This window comes from Chenopodium quinoa, unplaced genomic scaffold (assembly GCF_001683475.1).
Source record: "Chenopodium quinoa cultivar QQ74 unplaced genomic scaffold, ASM168347v1, whole genome shotgun sequence".
Lineage (NCBI taxonomy): Eukaryota > Viridiplantae > Streptophyta > Magnoliopsida > Caryophyllales > Amaranthaceae > Chenopodium > Chenopodium quinoa.
The window spans coordinates 3,163,236-3,177,186 of record NW_018743212.1 but is presented as its reverse complement, the minus strand read 5'-3'; the positions used below and the strand labels follow the sequence as shown (position 1 = coordinate 3,177,186).

Below are 13,951 nucleotides of genomic sequence, written 5' to 3'. Positions count from 1 at the left end.
TTAGACAAGAAACATCCTCCTAACAGATCAATTAATTAGTTCTTATTTTGTTTGTTACTTCCGTTTTCTTTTGACTCTATCATTCTATGACATGTTTCTAACAGATCAATTAATTAGTTACACATTCTCTAAAATCAATGTGTTGTACCGTAATCGTAGTTAGTAAACAAAATTTAGGACACGTCGTACCATGCCATATGTTATTAATCTTCGTTTTATATTGTTCTTTTTAGTTAATGATGCATATATTAAGGGTATATTATATGAAATTTATAATAATTTTGAAAGTGACCTATTATTTTTCTTAAAAAAAAAAAAAACTCAAAAAGAATATGTGATCTTATATGAAGATGTTGGAGTATTCTTTTTTAAAAGCATAGAACTTGGATTATAGTTTGATAATTTGTCTCATCAAAAATACAAACATCAAACATGCTCATTTGAACTTCTTGTACTCCGTATCAAGTAAGTACTAAGTGAGTAAGTGGTAGTCGGCATGCAATTATTAATTCTGTAACATTCTTATTAAATGAGAATATATGGTAGGTACTTTCTTTCTTTTCCATAATTAATAATTAATATATATTTATAAAAGTTTATCTTCGGTTCCTTTGGGTATGAAGTGACAAAGTTGAAGTGTTCTTCTATACTCATTTGTAACTTCGTAGATTGAATTATAAGTCGCTAGCTTTTGCCCTACTATCATTTCATTAGTTTGATTTTTATTTATTACCATTACAGTCAGATTAATTGCACATAAGGTATGTGCTAAGTTTGGAAGCAATGTGAGATTAGAAGATTAATGAAAAGACTCAAAAGAGCAAAGTTTGTTTCACTAAAAGTAATACTTTAAAGGATTTTTTGTCAGCAATTATCTAATAAAACTTAGATTTTGTGAGAAACTACTTAATAAATTAAAAAAATGTTGTAATAAACTACCTAATAAAAGGTAATTATGTTGTAAGAAACTACATAATAAAAGGTATAATGTTGTAAAATACTACCTATGTCAGATTTCCACCGTTGACCAACCTTAAAACACCCACGAAATCACTGCTTTCATCCCCAAAACCTACACAACCTACTTGAAATAACCTCCACCACGCCGAAACCACAATCTAACCCCAAAAACCATTATTTCGAAGCATGAAAATACCCTCATCAACTCGGAATATCCTCCAACCACCTCGAAAATTACCTTACCACCTTGAAAACCAACCCCCGCGATGGTTTTGAGGGTCTTTTGAGGTAGTCGATGCCGTAAAATTAGGTTAACGGCGGAAATTCGGCCAAAGGTAGTATCTTACAACATTTTACCTTTTTATTATAGGTAGTTTCTTACAACATTTTTTTTTATTATGTAATTTCTCACAAAATTTAGGTTTATAAAGTAGTTCTTGACAAATAAAACCTACTCCGAACAATATGCTTGTATTATTTTTAATCATAGCCGTTTAAATCTAATATAGATAAGATTATTCACCCTAATGGCCTTACCAGTTATTACTAATCAATGAATCAAATTAGATGGGATTCCATTATTTTGTGAAAATGCACTCTGGCCCCATGAAACATCACATGTGACCAGATTGAAAAAGGGACCTTACATGTAAGAGAGAGTGTTGAGACATAGCCTTCCTAAGTGTCCTATTAAGAAAAGAAGAAAGTGTTAAACACTTTATAAGGCTATGGGATTACCCTTCCGATAGCTATATATTTTTGGGATGAAACTTACTTGGACTTGTGAAGTAAACTCTCTCTCTTGATAATGGGTGCGATTTAGACCCGTATTTAACATTTTGTTCTCATGCATAAATTTGAATGAAATTTGTAATAGTAATATTCATCTATTCATTGCTTGATTTTTGCTGCCAAAAAAATAACATTGTAGGGGCATAGGGCCGAAAAATGTTGTCAATATGCTGTTATCCTTTAGCATAAATTATTAAGTTTAATTTTGTTTGAACGTGTGTTCATTTGTACATTGTAACCCAGTTATGATAACTTGATACGCGTATGACATGATTCCGGAAAGTTCATCTTTCAAAATTCAATATTATTTGTCAACTTTTATAATATCTTGAAGAAAAGGAATGTGTGTTTATACTATATCGAGCAATAACTAATGTGAAGCAATGTACTAACAGTTGCACTATTTCTCTTTTAAAGTTCAAACTAATAGTGCAAAATCTCAAGCGTAGCATTTATAAAAAAAAATGAAGGAAGTATAAAAGGCCTATTAGCTTCATCTCAGAGTATGTATAATTGTACTAAAGCACAATTAGAGATGTTCATAGTTAAACAATTGTACTGATGACAATCATAAAATAAGAAATGAAGCAACAATCAGTGAACGGGGGAAGTATATTTCTTTATTTAAAGACTTACTAGCCCTTTCAAAAACGTGTATGAACTTAATTTTGCCAAGTGTTTTAGGTATTTGTAAGGTGAAAAGGCCTCAATATGTTGTTACGAGTAGCTAGACCGATTTTTAGTTTTTTTTTTTTTTTTTTATAAAGACAATATTATATAGTATATTGATTCCTTAAAAAGGTTAGCAACATTTTTAGCTCCACATAATAACGTGGGGAAATATAAGAAGTAAAGAAGAAGAAGATCAAAGCTTTTCAAAATCCCACCATGGATTTTGGTGGGGGTTTTAATCAACTTTAGGCACTTTCCTTCTACGCTAGTGGGGGAAGATAGAATATGGTTGACTAGCTAGGTTACTACTAATACAATGTCGTATACAGGCATTAAGGTTATTATTAGGATTTTCTTTTTGGTGTAAAGAAAGTACTGTAATAAACAACAAATGATGTAGCCGGATGTAAACAAGATTTAATTTATAGTGTCACCCAACAAGTTTTAACCAACTGTAAGTTAGTCGATAAGCACAAAAAAAATTATAAGAATTCTAATAATCATGCCTAAGAACAAATGTTAGATACGAGCCTGGGGCAAAAAAAATTACGAAGTATAAGATATACTCTAATATTCATGCCTGAGAACAAAATGTTAAATAGTAGCTACTAACATAATTTGGTATTTCAAAATTTTTCTTAAAATAAATGAAAATTGTTCAAATTCAAATTGAATTGAGAATCATGTAGGGGTGAAATTCATACATATGCAACACAATGATAATGATATACTCTACGTACGAAAATGAAAAAGCAACAATATTCTCAATAGTGAATCTGAATAGACTATAAAGCTCCTTATATTGAAGCCTAAGATATTAGTGGATTCGCAAAGTTGGACTTTGGTGCGTAGTATGCATCAGATTTCATACTATAACAAACACTGTCATAATCAAACCACGCAATAAAAATAAAATACTTTATATATTTGATGAAATACTTATAAAGTTGTAACTTATATAAGTGATCAATAATGAATCATGTAATCTATTGTATAATGAGATGACAGATGTGTCGTACAACTAAGATTATTATTTTGCTCATTACGATTCCATTAGCTAATTAAGGGAGTTGGAGAGGTTAACATGACTAAAGTTTTATCGTGTAGTACTCCGTAAAACAATTTTAACATGGTGAACTAACCTGAATCAGATGCAAGCAATCTTTTTTTATGAGACGGTTTTACAATAAATCAATAACTTTTACGGAGTAATCTAAACGTTAAAGTGTCGTGACCAAGACTAAAATACTTTAACTTACTACTCTGTACAAGTTTCCGGCATGTTTTTTACACAAAGAAGATTAGGAGTGTGATTGAAGTTTTCATCCCCATCCGTGCAGAATCTTAAATGAATCATTGTTGCATTAACATGCAAAAATCATTACCATAGATTAAAATATCAAGATGTAATTAATTGACTTTTGACTGTTATAAAGGAGAAGGCAGTAAGACTTTGAACTAAAAAGAGTCAATAATTGAGTATTATTTTTTCTCATGATAGTGACTAAAAAAAGTAACTCTCTGGTCTCACAAAGTTCTTTTTATGTTCTCCAAATTTTCAATTTTTATTAAAACCTTTGCCAATTGGGTCTCATTTTCCTAAGCTAAAAGCAAGCCTTTTTAAATTAAGGATTACTGTAAAACAGGATTATTTTTCCGTCTCTATAAATGAATTTAAAAAGGCTTTGCTTTTAGCTTAGGTATCTATGTATGTAATTTCATAGAATTATAAAACAAAATGCATAACATAACATTCCGTTCATATCAAAGGTCATCTCTAGGGTTTGGGTAGTATTATGTAACAGGATTTGGAAAAGACAGGAAAATGCCAACATCAAACTCAGAAAACACAAAATTACAAGAAAATATTGTTAAATAATTGATATCTAATATATATATATATAAAGAGGAGTTTTTTCCCGACTTTTTAGAGCGCCAAGTAGGATTTTAATTTTTAGAAAATTATTATAGCGTCGCGCAAGATTAAGTAACTCCTGATCGATTAAGTAACCTTTGACCAACCGAGTAAGCTTGACTAAATAATTCCGGTCATACAGTGTGACCAGTCATATATAGTTTATCAGATAAATATAAATTTAGTAAAATATTATGTTTGAAAAAATACAAACAAACTGTACATCGCACGGGTTTCATCTAGTTTTAATTATTTTGTTTAACATTTTATTTTTGAGAATAGAGGGTAGGGATAGGATTTTTCCTGGTCTTTTCCTGCTTTAGCCTCATCCACACATCTCTTTCAGAGTTTTTAACTTATTCTAAAAGAAATTTCTTAAAATTAATTGAATCTTTTTCTACAATTTTCTCCCCTTTTTTTTTAATTTATTTTCCATATTTTTACATATAATTTTACAATATTAAAAACCCATAAAAAGAAAAAAAAATTAAAAAAAATAAAGAAATTATTCTGAATTCTGCAAATTTTGCAACTGAGTAAGCTCAGACAAGTAATCCATGGGGTTTAAACTGTTAAAGATTGTAACTTTCATCATTATCATCATCACCTCTTCACGGGAAATTCTTAGTTTTAGTTCATTATTTATTTTTTCAAAATTTAATTTAATTATTTTTTGTTTAAAAAAGTGAATGAATTTTGTCTGATTCTCTTTGAATTTTCCTCTAATTTTATTTTTTTCTTTCTATATATATGTCACTGCCACCTGTGGCCCTGTTTTTATTAAAAAAAAATCCCTCCTTTGCTTTGCTACTATCTTTCTCTCTCTACAGTTGGGGTTGTTCTTTCTACTTCTCTCTTTAAAACAATCCCTTCTTCCAAAGGGTACATACCCAAAAAAGATGGGATTTTTACAAATTTTTTTAGTATAGTGGGTGGTGTTTAACTTATTTAAGATTTGATAATCAAACAAACAAAACTTTGCAAAATTAAAAAAATTTCATATTTTGTTTTGTTTTATTTTGCTTGGAGGTTTGTAGAAGAAAGACAATGTTCCAAGGAGCTATGTCCAATTCAACTTTGTCTGAAGAAGCTAATAGTCTTTCTAGCTTTAACCCTTTGTTACTACAAAACACTACTAATATCATCACTTCCCACCAACAACAACAACAACCTCCTCCTCCCAAAAAGGTCAAGAAAAAGAGAAGTCTTCCCGGAAATCCAGGTAAATTTTCAAAAAGTTTCAATCTTTATTATATTCATCCATCAATTGTATCTCGATACTGTAAAAATGAAGAGTCCGAGTAACATATATAGCTCGGTATCTATGTATGTAGTCAAAACAACCTTTATTATATTGATCCATAGCTAAATTACTTTCATTAGTTGATGTGAAGAGTTTCAGTGTAACATATATAACTTGGTTATGTATGTTTATATGTGGTCATAGGTTATTTGGGTATTGTTGAATTGAATGAAGAGTCCGAGTAATATATATAGGTCGGGTATGTATGCAGTCGAAAACCCGACCGATTCGCAAAAAGTATGCCCTAATGGCAGTGGCGGAGCCAGGATTTATAATTCGGGGGGACAAATTTTGGAGGTTAAAGTTTCGGCAAAAATCTCAAGAAAAAAATTGATCACCTAAATTGTTTAATATTTATTTGAAATCACATATGCCAATTATTTCTATATGGCAAAAGAGGAATAAAAAAGTTTTATTGTATATTAAGAAAATTATCCAACAAAAATGAATAAATTTATGTTTGTAAATCCCGTTATGTAATCACATAATTGATATATACGAATTAATTACCTTATCATAAAGTCAAATAATTATCGTTAGAACAAATTGATGGTAGATATGAAGGGTCTGGGTTTGAGTTACATTCGAAAAAATAAACTCAACTTTCTCAAATCAATCATATTATTACATATGTATTTCGTATGTATTAATAAAAGTTAAAACACAGTTACAAACAATTAATTAATAGTAATCTATTTATTAGAAATGTAAAAAAATAGAGTTTAAGCACATAATAAAATTAAAAATCCTAAAACAAGAAATAGGAAATGAAAAATAAAATTAAAAAGACTATTGAAAATTAGAGTAATCAAAAAACAAGTAGGGGAAAAAAAACAAAAAAGCTGAAAAATAGTAGAGTAGGGAATCGAACCTAAGACCAAGGCATAGCCTTACTAAGGACTCAACCACCAAACCATATTCAATATTGTGATATTTACTGTAAGTATATGATATTTATAGCCTTTTACTGTATTTTCTTGATTTTTTTTTTTTAAAAAAAAAAAACTTTTTTTTCGAAAATGGGGGGACAACTGTCCCCCCTTGTTCTAATGTGGCTCCGCCAATGCCTAATGGTTTTGATTTGATTTATGCAGACCCAGATGCTGAGGTGATTGCACTGTCACCAAAAACATTACTAGCAACAAATAGGTTTATTTGTGAGATCTGTAACAAAGGGTTTCAAAGAGATCAGAATCTTCAGCTTCATAGAAGAGGGCATAATTTACCATGGAAGCTTAAACAAAGGAGTAAAACAGAAGTTATAAGAAAGAAAGCTTATGTTTGTCCAGAACCTAGTTGTGTTCATCATCACCCTTCAAGGGCACTTGGAGATCTTACTGGAATTAAGAAACATTTTTGCAGAAAACATGGTGAAAAGAAATATAAGTGTGAAAAATGCTCCAAAATTTATGCTGTTCAATCTGATTGGAAAGCTCACTCTAAAACTTGTGGCACTAGAGAGTATAGATGTGATTGTGGCACCCTTTTCTCCAGGTAAAATCATTATACTTATTTGCGGAATGAAACCTGTTAGATCGTCTTTTACAAGAATTTATTATATTTTCCGATATAATTTGCATTTTTTTATTGATTGGTTTTATGTGGGATTGATTTTGTTTGATTATGTTTTTGAATTAAATGAGCATAATATTGATTAGCAAAGGTGTGTAGTATAATATGTACTGGTTTTTTTTTCTTGGATTCTGATATATGCCTTTTGTTTTCTGGTGAAAATATTGTTACATAAGAATGGTAAGTTTTGCATGAAATAATATATGATGAGAATAATAATAAATAAAATGCAATTGGTAAGAGAATTTTATCTGTTGAAATCTGTACCTTTTTTCCAAGTTCTATGTAGCACACACACAAACACTGTATATTATACAAACAAAGAACAATCAGAAACAGGCTGTCTTTTGTTTTATTTAATGTTCTGTCCAGTGATTCAATTGCTGTCTATTTTTGTCCTCGATTTCTCACTACTGATTAATGCATCAGCATTATATAACATCCCTATAATTTTCCAAAATATGCAAATCATTTTTCACAGTTTACAATCTTTACAGTCTATCAAATTTAGATAAAACACATTTAATGAGCAAAGCAATGCAAGTTATCTAGAGCAATACAGATAAGTATCAAACATATTTTCCGTCTCCAATTAGTCAATACCCATCTTAAAATCATGTTTAGACACGGGTTTAAAATGTATATAAATCGTAGTCCCTAAGTGGCTTGATAAGATATTATCTATATATAAGAGTATAGGTGTTGTAATTGATTATTTATCCTTCTAAAGAAGATCTTTGAATAGAAAAAAGGCAGGCTTTTGGTTTTTCTTTTTGTAATGCTAGATGTTAGTCCCAAAAATAACAATGATAGGTCACTGCTATGCTCGTGTATTTGAGGAAAAAGTAATGCTAAACAAGTGATAAATTACAAAGTAATAATCTTTTTCAAGATTTTCTCTTTTTTGTAGTAGTAGCAGAACACTTCTGAGTAGCTCAGAATTTCTTCATAATAGAGGAAAAACTGATATAACCTGCAAAAAATCTGATTTGGTCTGCCTTTTTCCTTTTTTATTTGGACCCCCTATATGCTGAATTTTGCATGCTAGGTTGCTCTATGTTTGGATTAGGAGTACACTTTGTTTAAGCTCTAATTTCAATGTGTTAAACTTTTTTGTGACTATTATTTGGTACAAGAATCACATGTTTAGTCAAGTACTAATAGAAATATAAGCACATGTTCTTGGTACAAATCATACAGTCAAAATATGTTCATAAATAGGTCAATGGGAATATGGGATCCTAGAAGATTAAAAATGTTTAAGATTCTTAATTCCTTTTTTGTTTTACTAGTATCTACAATGTTCTTGGGTAAGGAAGAGAAACCACATTTTCCCCTTAAACTATTCCTTACCTTCCTCTTCTCCTCTCCCTTTCATTTCCATTTTCTTTTTCATTCTAACTTCTTGCAAAGACAAGGTCTAATATGGAAAGTAACTTACAGAAGTTGGTTTCATCAATGTAAACTATTTTTTACAGAAATATGAATTTCTAATGAAATGATTTCTGTCAAAACTAACAGAGCCTAAGTTGAAAGAATGAATTCAAATATTACTATATTTAGTATTTCATGTAAGATAGATGGTAGTCAAGATGGGAGAAATTATTGTGTGGTTCGGTACCAATAAGGCGGGAGCATTGAATCCATCAAGACTTTACATACAATAATCTTCACTAAAATGGAGGGATAGGATTATAGGAAGAGATGGCTGTAAAACAATGAGAGTATTTAAATATGCTTTTATTTCCTTCTCTTTTTGCTGAATGTGTTGAGTTTTATCTCTATTATTATTTTAGGACTTCTTATTGTTCTTTCATCTTCTTCAACTGTTAATTATCCTTTTTTGAACATACACCAAGCTGCTAATCTCTACAGTCAAACTCAACTGGCATAAAAATCACCAATATATTTTGTGCACAAACAACCTTCATTATAAGAATAGTGAGATTTTTCAAGAAATGAAATGAGTTCTATTATCACCTTTTAATGATAAGTTTCAAATATTTGCATAATTGCATTCACATTGTTTTTACAGTATCACACTATTAGTTCAAATTGCGCTATCATTAAGCTAATAATTTCAAACAAGCTAAGTAGATCACATGCATGTTGTTATACTGAAGCTTTCGTTCACGTTTTATTCTCATATAGTGTTTTTTCTATAAAGTCGGAGTAAAATTTTAGATGTCTTATTTTTCTATTTGATAAAGTTGTTATAGTCACTACATTGTACATACTTGTCTTTATCTAACATTCTAACCATTAGGCATTTGTATGCAACAATATTGTAATGCAGGAAAGATAGCTTCATCACCCATAGAGCATTTTGTGATGCACTAGCTGAAGAAAGTGCAAGACTTTCAACCAACCCTTTTGCTAACCCCATCCTCCCACCACCACAACCACCGCCTTTCTCCACCCAAAACCCTAATTCGTCTCTCTTCCCTTTCATCACCTCGTCGTCTATGTCCCACTCCTCATCCCCATGGGACCCGAACCCTCAAAACCCTAACCCTAACCCTCTCATCCACATCAAAACCGAAAACCCCCACTTCTCAACACCACCACCTTTCTTCCAACCACCCTCAATCTTCACCAACCAATCCAAGAGTCTACTAACCTCCCTTCCCTTCACATCCTCGGACACATCCGCCATGTCATCGGCTCACTTCCTCTCCGCCACGGCCCTCCTCCAGAAGGCCACCACGGTAGGGGCAGTAGGAAACAACACCATGTCAGCAATGATGAACGGTTTTGATGAGCTAGGAGCAATGTCCCGCCACATGGGACCCCCAACCACCGATGAGATGTCATCCGTATTGCCACCACATTCATCCTCGTCGACAAACACGAATTCGACTAATGCAGCAACCACAACCCCTACTGATCACCCAAACAATGCTGATCACTTCACAGCCATGCTTAACACGTGGCGGAAGAACAACGATGGTATGACGAGGGACTTCCTAGGACTAACCGCGGGGGATTACAACACCAATGCTGGTGGAGGAGGAGGATTCAATGGCGACGAGGTGGTGGGGAATATGCTAAAGTTCACAGGTGGTTTACAGTACGGAATGACAGCTCCATATGATCGTGACAACTCATCATCATCAGTATTGTTAAAGCATGATCAGCAGCCTCTTGATATTCACCAACAACATCATCATCATCAGCAAGTTGACGGGTTCGGTTTCGTATCGGGGGCTGAGCCTCCTACAACCGCTGCTGCTGCCGCTGCGCCGGGATCAAGGTGGGGGTGAATTTAGCTAGCTAGGCAATGGCATCATGAAATTTTTTTGTCACTCGTTATGAAATTACTTCTTTACCCCTCACAACATGCAAAGTTAGTACGGGTAAGTGTTATTTTAATTTTTGAATTTAAGTTACTTTTAGAGGTTCCTTTTCAAGGGAGTAATTAGAGGTGAGGAGCTGAGGATCATGCAATTGTACGTTGTAGTAATTTTATTTAAGTTAAATAGCATGCTATATCATCAAAATGTTGTAATATTTTTGAACAAGTGTTATTATATAGCTAGTTTCACAAGAACCGTCGAGATCTTGTGTATCTTGTAATTAAACATCTCCAATCACTTAGGACCAATATGAATTAATAATGTCGATAAAGCCTGAAAATAATATATGAATTCAAAATTATACAAACACGTGATTTCGTAGCATGTGCAAGGTGCCCTTCGATATGTCCTTCACGTGTCGTGTTAGGACATATGCTACGACAACTTGGATACAATAGTAAGTACGGAGTAGTAACAACTAACAAGTGTATATGTGACGCCAATGTCATTTTTATTCTTTTGTATATTTATTTATTTTTCCAATATATAAAAATAACAAACTAAAACATGTATAAGTATTCTCACCCTATTTTAGAAACAATAATTTTCACAGCATTCCATCCATATGCTTTCCTGCACATATTGATGAAGAAAGACATGGGTCAAAACTCAAAAGAGAATATTCTTAACCTCGAATTCCCTTCATAAACTATTGAAGAACATAAAAATGTGTTAAGGATTATTGTGGTTGATTATTTAAGATTGTTTTAAAAATTGATACAATTGATTGGGTGTTATTAATAAAGATCAGATTCACTACTTCATGCATATCATCTAAGAATCATCTAATTTTTATTTATAAGGAAAATATATCGAATACATACATTGTGCGTTATTTTTTAACGTCATCCTATATATATTAAGACTAACCCAACAACATAGTATATAACAACATTTATATATATGTACAATATGTAATCAAAGTTAACATATAAATAGTGCGAAAATCAAATTGTTACGGGTATGCAGAAACAAAGGGAATATAACGAGAAAGATTAGCTAAGTACAAACTACTGCATGCATATAATACACTCATATCAAACCTCAGGTAAAGTAGCATTATACATGCATGGTAAAGGTAGTGGCAGGTCATAATCTAAGCTAAAATATGGTGATGATGCGTGAATGCATATATATAATAATCATACCATATAATATGATAATGATATGGCAGGGCACAAGTAACACAGCTCATGACCCATAAATATATGTAAAAAATCAAAAATGTAATGTAAAGTTTTGTAGATCTAGAAAAAACTAAGGCATGACAAAACTAGTGATTCCTCTTTCATAGTTAGGAAGATGTGGATAAAAGACACTTAAATAAGACAATAATTATTGGTTTGATAATGTATGTGATAGGTATTAGGACCACTGGACCAATAAACTAGGAGTAATCCATAATAATGCCAAAAGGTTCACATGTTTATTAGATTACTTACTACAAGTACTACCACAAGCACATAATAATTAAAGGTCATGATTTTTAAATTTATTGAATATTATTACTATATATTATAATTAACTAGAATTCCAATGCTACTTAGTTAAATAGACTTTTATTTGTTAAAGTAAACACGAACCTTATGTTTAGTAAACACTGAATAGCCGCCTTTGTCGTTTTTATATAATAATTCTATCTTCGTTTATGAATTTAATAATACGATACATTTACAATTTTGATTTTCTTAAAATAATAGCTAGGTCACTTTCTCAATTTAGTAAAACCTCAAATCTTTTCTATATCACCTTTAATATTGCATCTAGGTAACAAGAATGTATGTTACTTATATAGAATAATGAAAAACGTAAAAAAAGGTAAATGGTGACGAATCGTTAGTGAGACCTACAACTAAATGCGGTTTATTATTCAGAAACGGGAGAGCACACAACAAAAATGTTTTACTCATTTGCAATTTTGCATAGTGTGCATAACAAGAGATAATTTCTCCCCCTCGTGATTAAAGAACTCTGAAAATTCTACATTAAAACTCTTTCTATGATAAATACATCTAGGGTTTTCTTTGACTAACTGGTAGAATTTGCTAGATGCAAACATCAGCATTCTAATAAAGATAATGGTCAATAAATAATATAGAAGTCAAGGAGGAAATCAAATTGGTGGCTTTCTAGTCTAGCCTTTCTAGCCAATTAATCAGGAAGATCAGAGAATTTTCTAATAGCAAGAAGAAAAAAGGTGACAAGGAAAATTTTGCTGCTTTTAAGCAGTCAAGGAAGGATATATTTCATTGTCTTGGGAAACAACTACTATGAAAATAAATTGTTCTTTTTTTGAATTTTGACCTCTTGAATTCATTAAACAAATTAATACCCAACCCCTCAAAAAATAAAAAATCTAATTAACCAAATTATTTTCCAGAAAACCTGGGTTGAGTTAGTAGTTCTTTACTACTGCCTTCCACACCGCAGGCGCGGGTTCGAATCTCTTCCTCTACCATATGTACACTTGAATTAACCAAAACTTAGAACACTAGTTGCTTTCACAATTTTTTTTTTTGGTGAAAGTCAATGTTCAATATGAAAAGAGTAATAGTAGTTTATTCATAAGGTCCCTCCTATAAATGGATTTACTACATACTTTTATCCTTAGAAGTTATTTGTACAAATTCAGTTATGTATAAGCCACCAGCCGCACTCTACAGTTAAAAAAGATTTTAACAAGCAATATTTTTCCAATAAATATCAAAAGAAAGTACACATACTTGATTATAAGAGATAAAATTAAAAGTTACATAAACTGAGACCATACAAATAAGAAATTTGTACATAATACTATAGTAGCATGGTATAATAGTGTAACAATGTAATCTAAACTAGTCATATAAAAATTCTAAATCAATAGAAGTACTGAATCCTGTAAATGTTCATACTTAGATGCATATTAAAACAACAAATTTAATAATTAGAGATATAAACAAAACTCCTCCAATGTCAAAAAGAACCAAAATGAAATTTTCCTATGGCATCCAAATCATAAAATTCTAATATTACAAAGGATTGACCAACTTTATGTAGAATGTTGGAAAGAGTGGAAAAAAATTAGTTCAATCTTCTAATTTATACGACGTTTCAACCAATTACAAGCGTGTATATCATACTAAGTGGTCCGGGACATAGTGAGTAGTGAATAGCTAGTAAGTGACCGGGAGATGAAGTAAGAACTACTCCTCCTAAAATAAACATGAAAGCCCTAAAAATAAAAATGTCAAAGGTTGTTGAAAAGATGCTAAAGGAACTTTAGCTTTGGGAGTCTTGAATAATCCTTAAAAATGTAGTTACCCTTAAACATTAATGTGACTCTATTTTCTCAAATTCTGTGTTAAAATCCAACAACAAACAACAAAGCCTTTGCTATTATAG

General features: G+C 31.4%; 1 protein-coding gene across 1 annotated transcript; it reads left to right on the top strand.

Annotated features, from left to right (window-relative positions):
- Positions 1–5,100: 5,100 nt before the first annotated feature.
- LOC110734444 (protein indeterminate-domain 12-like) lies at positions 5,101–10,820 on the top strand. Its single transcript, XM_021914599.1, has 3 exons — positions 5,101–5,561; positions 6,737–7,136; positions 9,511–10,820. The coding sequence occupies exons 1-3, from the start codon at positions 5,387–5,389 to the stop codon at positions 10,475–10,477; spliced, it is 1,542 nt and encodes a 513-aa protein (XP_021770291.1). The 5' UTR covers positions 5,101–5,386; the 3' UTR covers positions 10,478–10,820.
- Positions 10,821–13,951: the final 3,131 nt, after the last annotated feature.